Below are 19,769 nucleotides of genomic sequence, written 5' to 3'. Positions count from 1 at the left end.
GTATCCCATGCCTGATTTCTTTATATAGTTTTTAATAGCCAAATCTGGATTCAGATCAGGTAACCTGGTCCTGGGGAATCACCTCTTTTTTTTTTATTAAAATATTTTTTTATTTTTACAGACACATTTTGATTCATTGTATACAAATGGGGTACAACTTTTCATTTCTATGGTTGTACACTGTGTATATTCATGCCATTCATGTAATCATACATATATATATAGGGTAATACTGTTTCATTCTACTGTTTTTCCATCCCCACCCCCTCCCACTCTTTTTCCTCTGTACCATCCAAAGTTCCTTCATTCTTCTCCCCCCAGCCCCCCCAGCCCCCATCATTATATATTGTCATGCACTTATCAGAGAAAACTTTCGACTGGGGCTCACCTCTTAAGAGTGTGCTACAGAGAGTAAAAGGTTCTGGGTGAAAAGGTGTGAATGAATCAGTTGTGAGTGAATTGACACAGAATTTGTAGAACACCTGTGGTTATTTAAGAGTACATTAGGGATGGAATTTGTACCCAGAATTCATTAGAGTCAGGTATTAGGCAAGTGAATTGGTCACTTTTCTATTTTAGAATGAGCATTTGTTTCAAATATTTAAAGATATTAAGATTTGATCTCAATGGACAATATCAAACTTTAGATTTCTCTTTCAGAGTTATGAGTTTGAACAAATTGATTCTGATTTGGTATAGTGATAGATTCTGTAAGTCTTCTTAAATAGTGTAAGGCAGTTTAAGGCTTCAGTTTTCAAAATCCAAGAAGATTTTCTAGAAGTCCTAATAAATGACATTTCTGCTGCCTTCTTTCCTTTCTGCTGTCCTGTGATCTGTGCTCTGGGGAGTAGGGATGTGCATCTGTTTTTATCATCTGATTCTGGCCTCTGGTTAGCTTGTATCTGGAATTCCTGGTACTTCTGGAACCTACGAATAGATGGGGTGAAATAATGTCAAAGTAAAGTTGCTTTCATGCCCATTCTTTTTATTTTGGCTGTGCAGTGAGATTCTAGTGTTCTGGGTAAATCAGTCTGTTGTTCTGTATTTCAAAAAAAGATCAAATTAAGTCATTTTGTATAATATAGCTAGCTACTTTTTGTTTTCCACTCTAGTGAATGTAGATGTAGTTAATATAAAATATTCATTATGCTTTATACTGCTAAAAACTATTTTGCTTTCTTTGTTTTCTCAATTTGTTTCTTTGATTTTTTTCTCATGAGGAATTTTTTTTTTTTTTTTGGATAAATTATTGCTAAAAATTCAGAGAAGTAAGTTCTTTAATTCCTGTGTGAGAGAACCATTAATATTAATGATTTGATATACTTTTTTATGACCATTTAATGTACAATTAGTACTTTTTTATATCAACAGGATCATAGTATACATATTTATCTGTAACCTGCTTTATTTGCTATGAGCAGATTTTAATTTTAGTACATAGAAATCTATTTTATATTCAGTGTTTTTAAAAACTAATCATTAATTGCTAGGTGTTAGCTAGTGTTTTCAGTTAATGTTGAAGCAAATATCCTGGATAATCTCTTGTGATATTTATCTTTGTGTTAGAATGATTTCTAGAGTTGGATTTTAAAGTGAAGGTATTTATTTTTTGATTTTTGATATTGTGCTGAAAAATAATATTCTGGAAAGGTCATGCCAGTATATACTTCCTCTCCAGGTATGTTAAGAGTCATTTTTTCCCTACCATAAATATTTTAAGCATTGCCAATTTAATATCTGAATAGTATCTTATTCTAGTTTTTTTTTTTTTTTTTTTTTTTTGTACTAGGCATTGAACTCAGTGGTGCTTAACCACTGAGCCACAACCCTCGCTCCTTTTTTTTTTTTTTTTTTAAATTTTACTTAGAGATAGGGCCTCACTGAGTTGCTTAGGGCCTTTGCTATATTACTGACATTGGCTTTGAAATTGTGATCCTCCTGCCTCAGCCTCCCAAGCTGTTGGGATTATAGGTGTGTGCCATAGCACCCAGGCTTACTCTAGTTTTAAACTTTGTTGGATTGTTAGTGAGGTTGTCCTTTGTCGATTTTTCCATAGGCATTATGTCTTTTACATAATTCTTTAACATTTTTTTGTATAGTTAAGTATTTTTAAAAATTAAAATACTTTCTTATACTAATATTGTTTCTATTGATACATTAATGAAAATATTCTTCTTACTAATAAAGACTATGAAGTGATTATATAGAGTTATTTAGGAATATTGAGAGTATTCAAGTATCTGTGGCATACATTTGTATATTTGTTAGATTTGTATATTCGTTTATCTGTTAGATTTGACAGCATGAGTATCTGTTTTGGGAGGATTTTGTTTAGAAAGTGTTTTGTTTCTCTTTAGATGGATAGGAAGACCCTTAAAATTGTCTTACTGGTTGGTACTTTTTTTTTCATGTTTACAGATACTGTACTCCAAGATATTTGGACTATGAAGATTTGGAGCGCAAGTACTGGAAGAACTTAACTTTTGTGGCACCTATCTATGGCGCAGATATTAATGGGAGCATATATGATGAGGTATATTTATGCTTGTAGTAAGTTTTGTAAAGGATCATTTGGTGATACTGTTTTTATTACCATTTTAAATAGCTAAGAAGTAGTCATTTGTTGGACTTTTAGGTGATCCATACTTCAACATTTATGAGGAAACATACATTCATCAATAGGATTTTTGTATCTGGTAATTTTCTAAATTGAAGCCAGCTTTTTGTACAAATACCTGCAATTATTGAAAGTAATATATTATGTGTTTATCTGGCTGGTCTATACATTACATTAAAAAAATTTAAGCATAGGGACATTATAAAAATGTTCATAAAACAAGGAATATTATCTTACTGTCACCTTAAAGCAAAAATAGAATTTTAGATGTATTCTTCTAGACCTTTCTAATCATCTAAAAGTTATATTTGAATAGGCTTATATTCTTTTTTTCCAAAAATAAATTGTAAGATTTTTCTTTTTTTTTTCCTTTTTAATATTTTTGAGGTGTTGATGAACCTTCATTTTATTTATTTATATGTGGTTCTGAGAATAGAACCCAGTGCCTCACACATGTTTAGGCAAGCACTCTACCACTGAACAACTACTCCTCCCCATCCCCCTCCCTCTTTTAAATACATTATTCTTGTCTTTCTAGCCATTTTTTCAAGGCCATGATCCATTCTACAAGATTTAATCCTTTTTGCCTCCTCCTGATTATTTTAAAACTGTGTGTACTAGTCTTTTCTTCTTGAAATTCCCCTTCTCTGTTTTATTTTGAAATATATTACCTACCAAAAGGTGGAAATAGTGCAACACAAAGCTGGATACCCTTCACCTAGATTCACCAGATATTGCTATTTTGCCACTTTTGCTTAATGCTTCTCTTTGTCTCAGCTTTCTTTGTCTCAATTTCTTTGTTTTTCTCTTTGCTGTAGCATTTGAAAGTTTAGTTGCAGGCATTATAACAGTGATTCTTTAAGTTGATCAGCAAGTGTCTTTTAATTATAAGACAACTTGACATTTATATTTATCACCTTATATAGGATATATTCATGTCCCTAATTTTCCAAATAATGTTATTTGTAAATGTTTCTCCCCCCCCCCCCCCAATATAATGGATGTAGTCAGTGATTCCATTTTGTAATTAATAAGTGATTTATGATTGAGATTTAGGTGTCCTAACAGACTTTTTTGCACCTGGTAGATTTGGTATCTGATTGTTTGTGACTTACATTCATTATTATATTAATTTTTTTTTCTGTTACTGGGAATGGAACCCAGGGGCACTCTACTACTGAGCTACATCCCTAACCCACCCCTTCCCCTTATCCCCCAGTTTTTTTATTTTAAATCTTGCTGAGTTGACTAGGCTGATTTCGAATTTGTAATCTTCCTGCCTCAGCCTCCTGACTCTTGGATTACAGTGTGTGCCACTACTGCTAATTTTAAAACCTTTTTATTTTAAAAACATGAGCTATATAAAACATTGTTATTTGAATCTGGAATGCCCCCAGAGGCTGATATGCTGAAGGCTTTGTCCCTGATGTAGTCCTGTTCAGAGGTGGGGCTTTTGAGAAGTGTTTGGATCATGAGGTCTTTGACCTCATCAATAGACTAATTCATTGATAGAGTTATATTTGAATATTCTATTGGAAGGTGGTAGAAACTGTTAGGAGGTGAGGCCTAGTTGGAAGAAGTAGGTCACTGAGGTCATGCAGTGGAAGAGTGATAACTTTTCCTTCCCCTCTCTCACCTTCCTTCCCTCCCCACCTCCCCCTTCTCCCTGTCCCCTGTGCTTCCTGGCTGCCATGAGGTGAGCAGTTTCTCTCTACCTTCCCCTTTTGCCATTTCTGCCATGGAGCCAGCTGACCATGGATTGAAACCTTGGAAACTGTGAACTAAATTCAATCTTTCCTCCTTTAAGTTGTTTTTCTCAGGTATTATGTCACAATGATGAAAACCTGGCTATTACAAACATAAACTTAGAACTTCATGAATTTTTGCAAAAGAGAACACCCATGTATCTATCACTTCTGACATGAATGAAAAAATACTGACACTCTAGAATTTTCTACATGCCCCATTACCTACCATAGGCTCTCCTTTTCCTCCAAAGGTAACTACTATTATGAATTCATAGTAATAATTTCCTTCTTAACAGTACAGCTCATTGTGGACTGTTTCTGAATTTTATATAACTAGAATTATATAGTGTATGTTCTTATATGTCTAACTTATTTCACACCTTTTTACGTTTCCCAGCTTCTGTATTGTGTGTAGCTGTAGTTCATTTATTTTCTTGCCTTAATATCATTTGATTATATGAATACAGTTCTGTTGTTAGAGGTCATTTTGGATGCTTCTAGTTTTTACTTTTATGCACAAAACTTTTATGACTGTATATGTTTCCTGGGGCATAGAATAGATTTCTATTGTGTATCGGGAGTGGTCATAGGGTACACACATGGTTGGCTTTTGAAGAAAACTTTTTTCTAGTTTACACTTCCTGTAGTAATGTTTGTGGGTTCCCATTGTTTCACATTCTAACAGTATTGTTAGCCTTTTGATTTTTAATCATTCCATTGGGTGTGTGCAGTAATGTCTTGTATTTTTAATTGTGTTATATTTTTTCTTATGTTGATTGACTATTTGAATTTCCCCTATAGAGAAGTCCTATTGAGCTTCTTGTACAATTTTTTTCTTTTTTGTCTTGCTTTTCTTTTTTGATTTATAGTCCTTTGTATATTCTGAATGTGAGGTGGTAGGGTAGTTTCAAGTTTGCCATATAGATTTTGTGAATACTATTAATGAGAAAACCAATTTTCTTCTTCTTATTTTTTTATTTATGGTACCAGGGATTGAACTCAGGGGCACTTAACCACAGAGGCCACATCCCCAGCCCTTTTTTGTGTTTTATTTAAACAGAGGGTCTCGCTAAGTTGCTTAGAACCCTGCCAAGTTGCTGAGGCAGACTTTGAACTTGTGATCCTCCTTCCTCAGCCTCCGAAGTTGCTGGGATTACAGGTGTGCGCCACTGTGCCCAGCTTTTTTTTTTTTTTTTTTTTTTTTTTTTTTAAAGTAGTACTGGGATTGAACCTAGGTTTGCTTTACCACTGAGCTATATCTCCAGCCCTTTTTATTTTTTATTTTTGCCACAGTGTCTCATTAAGTTGCCCAGACTGGTGTTGCCTGGCTGAAAAAGCCATTCTTTCTTTCTTTTTTTTTTTTTTTTTGGTTCTGAAGATTGAAGCCAGGGGTTCTGTGCCAATGAGCTAGATCATTAGCCTTTAAAAATGTTTTTGAGATAGTGTCTTGCTAAGTAGCCAAGGCTACTGGCTTGTGCCACCATGCCTGGCCATTGTTTTTTTGAAGTTAACCGAACCTTAGATAACACTGGGATTTACTGTTGTTTCTGTTAGATGAAATGATGGCTTGATAGCTATGTGATTTTTTAAAACTTACCAAATTAAGGTGCACATTGAAATGTGTAATAGGTGAAATAACATGAGGTGTTGGATTTGTTTGTTTGTTTTTGGTACCAGGACTCGAACCCAGGAGTGCTTAAGTATTGAACTACATTCCCAGCCCTTTTAAAAAAAAATTTTTTTCTTCTTCTCATTTTGTTCTTTTTAAAATTTTCTTTTTAGTTTTTCAGTTTGAATATCCATATATATTTTCACATATATTCTGTATATATTTATATATATATGTGTATATATATATTTATTTATATATATATATATATATATATATATATATATATATATATGTACCCTAATGGCAACCAAAATCTTATCCATAAATTTTCATATTATAGTTAAATAATTATATCCTATATCTTACCAAAATTGTAAATATCCATCTAAAAAAAACTATATACAAATCCATATCCATTTAAATATTTTCATGTATATTTTTGTGTATATATTTATATTTATTTTCATGTATATGGATAAAAATGTTCAAACCTATTGTGTTGTGACCTATTTGATTCTTGAAGTTGAGAAGGATTTGTTTGATGTATGTAGATACTCTTAATATTTGGGGCATAAATATTTTTGATTGTTATGTCTTTTGGATGTATAATTCCCTTAAGCAGTGTGAAATGTTCTTCTTTGTCCCTTCTGACTAACTGTGACTTGAAGTCTACTGTTTTTGATATGAGGATAGAAATCCCTTCTTGTTTAGGTGATCCTTGTGAGTGATACATGTTTTTTCCTATCCTTTCACTTTTAGTCTGTGAATGTCTTTGCCTATGAGATGAGTCTCTTAGGGACAGGATATTGTTGGGTGTTGTTTTTTAATCAAATCTGCTAATATGTGTCTTTTGATTGAAGAGTTTAGGCCATTAATATTCAAGGTTATTTGTGTTCCTGGTCATTTTGGTTTATTTCTAGGTTTTAATTTTAATTAGTTTCTTCTTTGATTAGCTATTCCTTTAGTGTAGTTCCTTCCTTTGCTGGTTCTCACTTTTTTTTTTTTTTTCATTTCATCTTCTGGTTGCTAATTATTTTAATTTTTGTGTATCATAGAAGGTTTTTATTTCATCTTTAAATCTGAAGCTTAATTTTGCTGAATATAGGATTCTTGGTTGGCATCCATTTTCTTTCAGAGCTTGGTGTATGTTATTCCAGTACCTCCTAACTTTGAGGGTGTGGGTTGAAAAGTCAGCTGAGATCTGTATTGGTTTCCCCCTATATGTAATCTGATGTTTTTCTCTCATGGCTTTTAATATTCTTTCCTTATTCTGTATGCTAGGCATTTTCATTACAATGTGACTTGATGTGGGTCTTTTGTAATTTTGCACATTTGGGGTCCTGTAAGCCTTTTGTGTTGATTTTCCATTTCATCCTTTAGTTCAGAAAATTTTCTGATACTATTTCATTTGAAAAAATTTTGCATTCCTTTGGTTTGTATGTCCGCACTTCCATCTATCGTGATGAATCTTAAATTTGATTTTTTTCATGTTATCCCATAATTCTTGGAAGTTCTGTTCATGGTTTCTTAACATCTTCTCTCCATGGTCAACTCTGTTTTCAAGATTGTATATTTTGCCTTCATTGCCTGAGGTTCTACTTTACAAGTAGTCTTTGACTTTTCAATTTGGTTTATTGTTTCCTTCATTTCAAGGATTTCTGTCCCCCCCCAATCTCTATCTCTTTATCGAAGTCATCTTTTCCTACCTGTATTCGCCCTCTTATATCATCCTTTACTTCAGTTTAACTATGTACGTTCTAAACTCCTTCACTAATGTTTTTTCCACTATGGTGTTGATGGATTCTGTTTTTGGAGTACCTTGGTTTGCTTGGGGCTATTTGTTCTCTTGCTTTTTCATGTTGTTTGTGTGTCTACCCATCTAAAAGTATGGATCTGGGGCAGTAGAGTTTCTACCTTGTGGACTTACAGTATCCTTGAAGGTTTCCAGTACCTCACTGTTTAGGGGGAGACAGATAATAACAACAACAACCAATGCAAACAATTTATAATATGAAACCAAATAGTTCCTACTATGATGTCTACAATGTTAATTATCACAATAAACAGAAAAGATATGATCAGTTATTGCCTATAATAAAGACAGCAAATTTGCCAAAGAGTTTACACTTTCAAATGGTGGGCAGGGAGAGAACAGAAGTGATATGGGATGTGATGATTACGAGGGTGGAGGAGAGAAGACAAGTGAAAGATTAGGAAGAGTAAAAGAGAGAACAATAGAGATTGGCTTTTAACAGAAGAGAAGAGAGAATCAAGGGAAACATGTAGGAGAAACTATATATATATATAAAACAAATATTAAAATAAATTAAATAAATAAAAATACAAAACTAAAGTATACTAATCAAAAATGTTAGAGATGAGAAGAAAAGAGAAATAGGAAACTATAAATTTCCATGTACCATTAAGGTCACAGTTAAACAGTGAAAAAGAATTTTACGAAAGAAAAGAAAAAAAATCTTGATGAAAACTTACAGAATTCTTTTAGTTCAAAATATTCTCAGCTTCTCTTCTCAGCAGTTTTAGGTGGGGATCTTCTGTAGTGTGATGCTTCACCCTCTGGATAGCTGGAATGAGAGATGTAATCCCGTAGGCCCAACTCCTTGAGGCAGGGTTTAGGCTTGGGCAGGCTCCATCCTCTTCACTGAGTCCTAATTGGTCTGGAGATTTTAAATCAGCACATCTTCAGCTCCTGGTACTTGCTGGTCCACGCTGGAGGACTTTAATGGGTTCCACTCCTGTGGTGGGGGAGACAATTCTAAATCGCTATGTCAGCTGCAGACCACACATTTCCTCCTTTTGGGTTCAGTCTTCAGTTTGTCCTGCTCCAGCCCGTCTGAGTTCCCAGCTAGATGGGTCTCTCCCAGCTGATCCTTGTGGAAAAGCTGCTTGTCTACTTTCTTGGTTTTATGCCATACAGCAGCCAGGAACTGCTGCTCTAAATATTAATAATAAAAATATTTTAATATTTGTTGTATCTTGGATCTGTATTCTTCTCATTTTGAGGCAAGGGTTTGCTAAGATTCTGAGACTGGGTTTAAACTTTTGATCCTCCTGCCTCAGCCTCCTGAGCAGCTGGAATTGTAAGCATGTGCTACTGCACCCACTTGGACATGTTTTTAAAATACTTCTGAAAATAAAGTGGGATGGATATAGAAGATTGGTAAACTATTTGTAGTTAAAGATAGATGATGAATACATGGTGTTTTAAATATGTATATATTTAAAATATTAAAAATTAAAGTTAGAAAAAGCAGTCCATCTTCCTTCCCTTTCTGAATTTTCATTAGTATAAGGTAACTTATGTGGAGAATTTATTGTTTATTAAAGTTATTCACACTCATGTAGGAAAATTGGAATATATAGAAAAATATGAAGAAAATAAAATTATAAGCTTATCAAACAAATAAATACTTTTCTGTAATTTCCCTTGTGGTCTTTTATATGGGTATGTGCTTACATATATGGCACATGTTTGCACATGTATGTTTCTCAATGAAGAACCATGTTGGTTTTAGCAATTTTTTTTGCCTTTAAAATATTTCTAACATTGTTTTCCAGAAGGCTCATTTCAGTTTATTCCAATGCTATCTTGTGTATTATACCAGTTTCAAATTATGCCTTTTTTTTTTTTTTTTTTTTGGTATTTCAGTTCCAGGTCTATTTTTTATTCATTTATTCTTTAGTGATAACATAGCTCTTATAGGTTTAAAGTGTTACTGAAATTAATCTTTAGGTAAATGAGTATGTATTTGTTGTGAATAGGCAGGACCAAGTTTTGTAAACTTTATGGTAAAGGTGGGGGCACAGGAAAGAGCCAAAGTGTGGCTTTTCTTGCTTAAATTTTGGAAGGGTATGCTAGCAAGCAGAACATGTAGGAATCATCCATGATAAAGGGGTGTGGGCAAATGGTAGTGGATCTATTAGAAACATTTATGTGGGTCTGGTGTTTTAGGTAATGTCATTCACAGGACTATTTCAGTTTGTGTTAGCACCAACCATATCTAGATTACTAGTTTCAAATAATACTTTGTATTAAAAGGTACCTTACAGAATATGGGAATTCTAGTGGCATGGATGAGGCAGAATAAACACTGCTGGCATTTTATACTTGATAAAACTTGGTACCCAAAGATGTTACTGCTTTTCCAAAGTCATAAGTCTAATAAAAGGGCTGCTGCATGCTTTTATTCACTACACCAGTTTTAAAGAAGCAGTTATGCATTGTCAGTCTCACACTTGTGGGAATGTGTCAAATGACGTATCTGTCAACTACATATTGACCCTGAGCTAACAGTCTATTTTGTACCTTCTCCATGGTTTCTTGCCTGTGGTACCTTGGAAAGTGTTCAGTCCTCTGAGAAGAAGACTGAGCTGAGGAATCATCTGAATCCTGGCCTGAGAAGTTGCATATCTGAGTGCTCTAAAACAAGATTAAACCATCTAGGCTTTATTTTTTTATTTTTTCAAATCTCCTGTGCTTAGGATCACTGACCCCTTTCTTTCTTTCTTTTTTCATATGTAATGAAGAAAAGCAGCATTTTTGGGACCATTTTCATTACAATTGACATAAAATGTCCCACACTGACTCTCTGTATTTGATAGTGAAAAGGCATAACCATTGACTACAGATATGAGTTTGATGGACTTTGGTTTGCTGTGCTTATTGATGTACTGCTGATGTTTGAAAACTAGTTACTCATTGGCTTACACATTGACTTTAGACTTCAGTTTGACCAACTTCACTTATTAAAATCAGATGAACAGAATCCAGGGGTTTTGTAAACATGCAGTTTTGAAACATCCTTATAATTTATAGACTTCAGAGCTGGGAATCTGTCACTGTGATGGGACCCATAAGGCATTTTATAGAATTTCTGCAGTCTCTCAGGGGGCATTGTGCAGCTCCTGAGCTGGGTTGACATTTTAAGTGCTTCCGTACATAAAAAAAGACATGAGAGAAGTGTTTTAAAATATTACTGATAAACAAAACCTATCACACTCAAGACCCTGAAATTCAAACATATGAAGAAGAGCTTATATTTGTCCCCTTGGGGTAGATGGAGAATAACAAAAGAAATATTGTATTAACAGAAGTGATGAAGAGTGAGTATGATACTAATGATAACTGTTAGGAATGTTCAAAATTATCATAATGGGTGTGCATTGAACAAGCCCATGCTTTGTTTTTCTATCGACTGTTCTATCTTTACATTGTTTCTTTTTCTTTTCTTTTTTTTTTTTTTTGCAGTGCTGGGGATCGAACCCAGGGCCTTGTGCATACTAGGCAAGCACTCTACCGACTGAGCTATCTCCCCAGTCCTTATCTTTACACATTGTTTAGTTTTTCAGTTCAGTATTTAAATTGTGCTAAGAACTGATTTTTTTCCCCTGGTTTAAGGCATTATTTTGAATGGAATTATAGAGTCATCAAAATGTAGTTAAGTTTTCCTCCAGATTTCTTGTAGTCTTAATTGTTGGGAAACCATAACCCTTTTTTTTTTTTTTTTTCTTGGTGGGAATGGGAATGGGAATTCTTGGAAAGCGTGTGGTCAGGTAAGAGAGTTTATTCATGAAGATGTAAGGATCCAGAATCTTGAGAGACAAGAGGGCAATAGATGTAATGAGCGTGGCCATAGAGGCAAGTGTGGTATTCTGTGTAGCCTGGAGGAGAAGCAAGTAGGACAGGCTTGTGTTGCAGAACATTCTGGTGGAGGAAGGGCATCTCAGCTTGGCTTAAATAATTGAAAACAGAGAGGGAGGATGAAAGTAGGACCTAGGTACATTTGAGGGCAAGATCACACCTGGAAGTTTCAGTATTTTTACTCAAATTAGAGGCTGTTGGCTGAGCAGGGGCTTGAGGAAATTGGGACAGACCTGAAATAGTGGCTGGGGACAAGGAAGAAAGGGACTGCCTGAGGCCTGCGAGGGCTGTGGGCCTGAGCTGTGTGTCTGACCCATGGCATCACAGTGGCCTTTATTACTGTGTTCCAAGGCTGCTGTTTGTTTCATAGCACCTGGCAAATCTTTTTTTAAGGGACACAAAAGGTACCAGTCTTGGGTACAACCCAGGAATTAGGGATGAGAGTGTTGATGAAGCACTAGTTCAGAATAGAGACCCCTGATAGGAAGGAGAGAAAGGCCTAGAAACCCCAGGACTTGAGATTTGCTAGCTCTTTTATTCTGCTGATTTTACTTCTTGATTTCCTTCAGTTCTACTAAAAAAATCTCAGTGAACAGCTTGGGCTTGGTAAAATAGCACAATTTAAGCAAGTTGTTCTTTTTTTAAGTTGAAATCCCAAGACTATCAAAGACAGGTGACAAAACTAGCCCTTGGGTATATGATGCAGAGCAGGGTTTTTGTAATAAAGTTTTACTAAAGCACAACTTTGCTTGCTCACTTACATATTTTATATTTGGCTATTTTTTGAATAGTTATGACAGAAATCCTATGGTCTTTAAGACCCCAAATATCTACTCTCTGGACCTTTGCAGAAAGTTTCCTAGCTTCTTAGAGACACAGATATTTATTCTTGGGGAAGACTATGCAAACCCTTTTTTGAAATAGACTGGATATAATTAAAATTCTGAATGTTCTCATGAGAATCGGATTCATATAAATTGAATACATTGATTAGTTACAACAACGAAATGTTTGTAAAGTGTTCGGGGATTTCAGGAAACTTCTGCTGTTAAACAAATTCTTAGAGCTGCTTGTGGTCCTGGGGGCCCCTACATGGTTCTTTGGCAGTAGTACCCTAAGTATAACAAACTTAAGACCTCAGTTTTTATTTGTTTATGTGCATGTGTGCGCATGTGTATATGTGGTTCACTAAGGCCACAGATAAAGAATTTAATTAGGCTGGACATGGTGGTGCACGCCTGTCATCCCAGTGGTCAGGGAGGATGAGGCAGGAGGATGACAAATTCAAAGTCAGCCTCAGCAAAAGTGAGGTGAGGTGCTAAGCAACTCAGTGAGACCCTGTCTCTAAATAAAATACAAAATAGGACTGGGGATGTGGCTTAGTGGTTGAGTGCTCCTGAGTTCAATCCCTGGTACAAAAAAAAAAAAAAAAAAAAGAATTTCATTAGTTTTTGCTGATTGTCTATACATGTAAGAGATTATCCCTAGATACATGGGAGCTTTATGAAATAAATAATGACACAGAGAAAGTTTTTAAACTCTGGGATGATAAGATTTGCTTTAAGGCCTCAAGAGTTAGCAGATTCTGTAGAAAAGATTTCTGAGATGACCAGTATCCATATACATCCACATCAACCTTTGAAGACAGGATCTGCTTTGTTCTCTGAGAGATAGGAATAGACATCAGCATTACCTGTGTACTGCAGTGATAGAGTAAGTTGTCAGTCTTGTGTTCTGTGCTCTTTTGGCCTGCATTTCTAGCAGTAGCTCATAGTATAATGGTGATCCTCCTAGTGATAATAATGCTTCATTAAATTCAGGTTTAAAATGGAAGTTCCACATGCTTTGCAGAAGTTGCCTCTTATTTTCATAATTGACAAAGCTAGAAGGATCTTTAAGTGTATTTTCTGTGTTCAGAAGAGTGTCCCTTGCAAGATTTTCCCTTTGCTGAGTGTTAGCAGTTAGCTGCTTCCCTAATCCTCATCACCCTCTTCTGTCACCCAGGCTTTCTGATTCAAATGTCTCATGTTGTAACAGGCAGCACAGCCTTCAATGGCCTCTTTGATCCAATATTTTACACCATGAGTTTAGCTTATCCTCATTGTCAGAATCCCCACAGAGCAACCTAAGCCCTCTTTGGATGCTAACTGTCTGGATATCTTTCTTTTCTTTGGAAATAAAACTATGGGAGAGCATTTTCCTCAAGATTTAAAATTCCTTTGAAGGTAACCATCTTTTATCAGTTTTCTGCAGTTCAGTGGAGGAGGATAACTGCACTCTATGTGAAGGGCAGCTGCCTCATCTACTGTTGCTGGCTCTGCCAGATCATTTTTCCCTTGTTTTGTAACTTCTTCAGTTTGCATCATCATTTTCTATCCTTTCTTGGTCTCTGTTGCTCATGCTTCCCTCTGGCTTCGCTTTCTTAGGAAACATTTTCACCAGTAATGATGGGAAGAAGGTAGCATTAATGCTCAATACATCTAACATGGGTAGGGGGCTAATCTTTTTGGAAAAATAGGTTTGAGATATAGATCTAATTCTATTACTAAGAGTTGTATACAATTGAAATGATTCTGTTGGTGAATATTATCACAGAGAGTTTTTGATTGGGCAGTGAATTTTGGATAAAAAATTAATTACAGAAAGTATTTATAGTAGGACCCGGTGGTGCACGTGAATCGTGAATTCAAAGGCAGCCTCAGCAAAAGCGAGGCTCACAAAGAAACTCAGTGAGACCCTGTCTCTAAATAAAATGCAAAATAGGGCTGAGGATGTGGCTGAGTGGTTGAGTGCCCCTGAGTTCAATCCCTGTACCCCCTGCCCCCTGCCAAAAAAGAAAATATTTGTAAAATGAAGGGTACCTGTATTTACGTATGTGACTGTTTCTTCTGTAGTAGACTCTTGAGTCCAGTGATGATGGGCATCATTTCTCATATACTGTCTAGTCCAGGCCTAAACCTAGTATGTGCTACCAAAAATGTACCTAAATAATTACAGAATTGATGAGTGCATGGTAATGGAGAAATTAGCCTAGGATTATTTTGTGGAGTTTCCTGAGTGTTTTGGTTGTTTCTATAAGTCTTAGAGAACTTTTTGAAATTATTGTAGTTAGGAAATGATAGAATTGATCAAATGTGATCTGATAAAGGACTTTTAGATGGACTGGGTGTAGCAAGAGACTTGGAAAGGAGTTTTGGATAAGGAGGATGAGGAAGGAGGATGAGGGGATGAGGAAGGATATGATAGTTTCTTGTCCATTTTTTGTATTTTATCTAGAGGCAGGATCTTACTGAGTTGCTTAGGGTCTTACTCAGTTGCTGAGTCTGGCTTTGAACTTGTAATCCTCCAGTCTCAGCCTCCTGAGCTGCTGGGATTACAGGCTAGCATCACCGCCCCCAGCTTAAGTAGATTATTCTTATTTCTTGTGTTAAAATTTAAAAGTAAAGCTATTTAAAATTTTTGATTCATTAAAAAACCATTATATACTAACACGAACATCTTTTTTATAAAAGCTGGCTATATATTTCTAAGACACAATAATTAAGAAGAGTCATGTTTTATTTTTAAAAATCTCTTATGTCTAGCTTAAAAGACTGCTGGATTCTTCTTTTAAATTTTTATTTGGTACTGGGGATTGAACCCATGGGGTGCTTAATCTCTGAGCCACAACCCCAGCCCTTTTTATATTTTATTTAGAGAAAGAGTCTAAGTTGCTTAGGACCTCCCTAAGTTGCTGAGACTGTCTTTGAATTTATGATCCTCCTACCTCAGCCTCCCGAGCTGTTGGGATTACTGGTGTGTGCCACTATGCCTGGCGACTGCTGTATTCTTACATGTGCTTCTCCATTAAATTGCTTAGAGGCCTTGAATTTGATATCCTCCTGCCTCAGTCTCTGGAGTAGCTGGGATTGCCGGTGTGTGCTGTCATGCCTAGCTTGTTTTTGCTTTTAATTTGTTGTGGTGTCACACATTATATAGCCTCTGGAAATGCCCCTTACACTCATGCAAGAATAAGTGTGAAAAAGGCAAACAATGATGTCATGGTGTAATTATGGAAGTAGTTCTGATGTGTAGATTGTCTGACAGGATTTATGTATTGTATCATGGTACCCAGATAATACTATGAAAATGGCTGCTGTAAGAGAGTTAACAAAAGATTTCTCTAAACTCACTGTACATAGATAATGCAAAGATTTGAAGAATGGTATTCTAGCCTCTTTTGTTGACCTTCAGGTAACTGTTTCCTGTTATCTTATCTGAAGAACTAGTCTCATTTGGAGAGAGAGTGGTTCTCAAACTGGGAAGTCATGGAGTCCTTTGGGGAGCATCTTGTCATGTATTCTATCAGATTAATCAGACAAAATTGTATAAGCAGAAAACATTTAAATGTGAACTCATGTCTGCATCTCAAAATATATACAATATTTTAAAGAAATTGTATTTCCAATATTTGCCTTTAATAACGATTTGTTAACCTATTGTTTTTGTCATTTTGAGGTAATTTACTAATGGATACGTTAAAGAAAAACATATTGTGTCAGATCTTAAGATGAAAAGTTTTAAAGAAAAAAAATTTTGTATATTTTTTGATAGTTGTAGATGGGCAGAATGTCTTTATTTTATTTGTTTATTTTATGTTGTGCTAAGGATTAAAGCCAGTGCCTCACACGTGCTAGGCAACACTGCCATTGAGAGTTTGGGAGGGGCAATTTTTTTTTTTTTTTTTTAATTCTTGAGCTGGTTGAATGGTAGGTGAGATTCTCCTGTTTCACAGTTTTTTTTTTTTTTTTTTTTTCACTCTTTGGTGTGTGTATGTATGTATTTGTGTATGTGTGTGTGTGTATATATATATGTGTGTGTTATATACACACACATTTAAAGGAAAAATTACCTTTTTGTTAGTGTAGTCAATGCTAAAAAAATGGAAGGTATTATATTAGAGAAGAAAATAAAATCACTCACGGAAGCCTTCAGAGACAACTGACAGAATCTTTTGTACATTTCTTCCTGTGGTTTTTTTTTGTCTACCAATGGTCTATAATTGAATTAATTTTTTTTTTTTAGGGTACTAGGCATTGAGCCAAAGGAATTTTGCCAGTGAGCTACATCTCTAGCCCCCTTTTACTTTTTATTTTGAGATAGGGTTTCACTAAGTTGTTTAGGACCTCATGAGTGAGGTCCTTGCCTTGAACTTGATGATTTTCCTGACTAAGCCTCCTGAGTGTCTGGGATTACAGGTGTGTGGTGTGGAACTGTGCCTAACTGTAATTGAATTTTTTTTTTAAGTTTTTCCCACATTTTTTGAAAAATATTTTTAGTTGTAGGTGGATATAATACCTTCATTTTATTTATTTATTTTTTATTGTGGATCTGGGGATCAAACCCAGTGCCTCATGTGTGCTAGGCAAGTGCTCTACCGCTGAGCCACAACCCCAAGCCCTTTTTTCCACATTTTTAATGGGTACATTATAGTTGTATATAAATGGTGGAATTTTTGTTACATACTAATACATGCCCACAATGAAACAATATAATTTGACCAATTTAGCATGTAATTGTATTTTTGTATGTTTTGTATTTTTCAAAACAGATGAGGGTTTTTTCTTTTCCTCCTCTCATTTGAACACATTGTGAATGCCTTCCCTTGATAACTATTCTTCAGTGTGATGATTGAAAGTTGTTCTCGTTTGTTTTGTTTTCATTGGTGTTAAGATGGTTTTCACTGTTGGAGGAAAGCAGAGACATACACCATGAAGAGGGATACAGGTGGGATTTGGAGGCAGGGATGGTATGATAGTTTCTTATCTGTGTCCATAAGTATGGGGTCTGGAATAGTCCATACACAGTGGGGTGATCAGATCAATACTAACCTAACAGAGTAGCTGCTGGCCATAGACACTGACTGACCTCTTATTTGAGCTATTTATTTGCATCAGTACAACCTGTCTTTGCCTCAAAGTCTTTCTCTGTAAAGGGAAGGAAGAGGTTGAATTAGAAGCTCTTTGAGGTTCCTCCCAGCTGAACAATGTTTGTTTTGTGATATGCATCATTTCTTTAAGGTGAACTTAACTTCAATAGTGAATTTTTGGGCTGGGGAGATAGCTCAGCTGGTAGAGTGCTTGCCTTGCAAGCACAAGGCCCTGAGTTCGATCCCCAGTACCGCAAAAAAAAAAAAAAAAAAAAAAAAATAGTGAATTTTTGTAAGTTCCATATTTCTTTATATCATAATTTTGTAAAGAGCCCCTCTATAATGAATATGTTGGCTGAGGTATGGGTATCTTTTCAAATGGAGATTTTGGTTATCTAGCCTGTAGATGACTTTTTTTTTCCATTTTCTGCAATGGAATTACTTTAATGCCATGGTCCACCAGATGGTGCTCTTGGACAACAAATTAATCTAAGGCTGTGGTTTCCCACAAGTAAAACAGTTTAAATCGTTTCAGTCATCAGGAGAGTTCCTTTCTATTTTATATATTTATCATGTCACGATACCATTTATCCTGAAGTAAAGAACTTTGAAAGCAGAACATTAACTCTGTAAATTTCACATGCAAGGCAAACATATTATCATCCTAGACACATTTTCGTGCAGAGAGGACACTATTGGCCTGTGGGATTGTGACTTTCAGATTTTAATTACGTGAAGTATGCCTTAACTGCTAGCATATTATGGCTGCTTTGTAGTGAGTGAAATCTTAGCCTACATGACTGAATTATGCCAGGGTAGATGATTGGTAGTGCTAACTGATGTTGCTTTCAGAATGTTGTATCAGTTCTAGAAGCTCGGTTAGAGCCATGAATATAGTTACTGTGAACACATTCCTGGTGTACATGTAAAAAAAGTTTTTCTGAGACAGTGAAAACCCTGGCTTATAAGCATGTTTAAGTTTGTCAGATACTATTGGATTATTTTCCAAAGCTTTTTTTTTTTTTTCCTTGTGCTGGGGATTGAACCCAGGACTTCACACATGCTAGGCAAGTGCTCTACCACTGAGCACCCAGTATATATGCATTTTAAAGACATCTTTATTAAGCTATAACTTGCATAACAGAAATCACTCATGTTGGGTATATAATTCAATTATTTTTGTGCAATCATTGATAATCCAGTTTCAGAAAATTTCCATAGATCTAAAAACTTTCTCATCTATATCATTCTCTTCTGCACTTGATATTCACCTTATTGCTTATCAGTCTTATGCCTGTAAAATACCTCAGGTAAATTTACATTTCTCTGATTACAAATGATTTAAAGTTTCTTTTCATGTCTTTATTGACCATCGGTGTTTCTGCCTCTATGAAGTGCCTTTTTTTCCTATTAAGATTATTTAACTTTTCTTTTTTTTTTTTTTTTTTTTGTATTCTGGGTACCAAAACTGCCGGTTACATTTGTTGAATTATTTGCTGTAGTTGGGACTGTTCCATATTTTGGCCTCATTTATTCTTTTTTTTTTTTTTTTTCATTTATTCTTTTAATGAAAAAGCCTTTTGACTTCAGTGTAAGTTATTTTACTAATCTTTTTTCTTATTGATTTATTTTTTTTTCATATCTTACATCTCTCCTAGGACTTTGATTAGATTATATCCTAGAATGTTAGATGTGCTATCCTTAGTGTAGCTTAATTTACCTTTCAGCTTTCTATCTCTTTTGTCTTTTTGTACTTACTGTGTCATTTCCTTAATTTTATCTTCTGATTAACTACTTCTCTTGCATAACCCTTTGGTTGAGTTTTTAGTTTAATAATGTTATATTTCTTTTCTTAATGTCACCCCCTTTTTCCAATTGGACTGGTCATTCCAAATTTGTTTTTCACTTGCTTGTCTTTGTGATTCCAATTTTTATTTCTTCAAACATTTCCATATTCTTTAGTTTCTCTCTGACAGTTCAGTATCAGTAGTCCTTCTGGGGAGGGGCAGACTAAATGATTTGTTAGTTGTTTCTGTTAGTTTTCTCCATGGTTGGCTTGCCTCCTTGTATGCACAGTGATCTTTCTTGTATGCTTAGCTTGATCCTATTTTGTGGAAAATTTCCAGATTTAAATGAAGAATATTTTTTCTTCTGAGAGGATTTAAGTTAACTTCTCTCAGGGACCAGGGACTCTATTCATCTCAAACCCTCAGGGGTTGAGG

The 19,769-nt window shown here is 35.1% G+C and overlaps 1 protein-coding gene across 6 annotated transcripts in view; it reads left to right on the top strand.

Moving 5' to 3' along the window:
• The window catches only part of Kdm4c (lysine demethylase 4C), a 360,726-nt gene that overhangs the window by 49,401 nt on the left and 291,556 nt on the right, over positions 1 to 19,769 (top strand). For all 6 annotated transcript variants that reach the window (XR_007104946.1, XM_047524586.1, XM_047524585.1 and 3 more), the window contains one exon: positions 2,419 to 2,533. Coding sequence is in view for 5 of the 6 variants with exons in the window: in XM_047524586.1 (XP_047380542.1) it covers positions 2,419 to 2,533 (115 nt within the window). In the remaining variant the exon portion in view is untranslated. The remainder of the gene's footprint in view (positions 1 to 2,418; positions 2,534 to 19,769) is intronic.

The sequence above is a fragment of the Sciurus carolinensis genome, chromosome 14 (assembly GCF_902686445.1).
Source record: "Sciurus carolinensis chromosome 14, mSciCar1.2, whole genome shotgun sequence".
NCBI lineage: Eukaryota > Metazoa > Chordata > Mammalia > Rodentia > Sciuridae > Sciurus > Sciurus carolinensis.
This window is presented reverse-complemented; position numbering and strand designations above follow the sequence as displayed.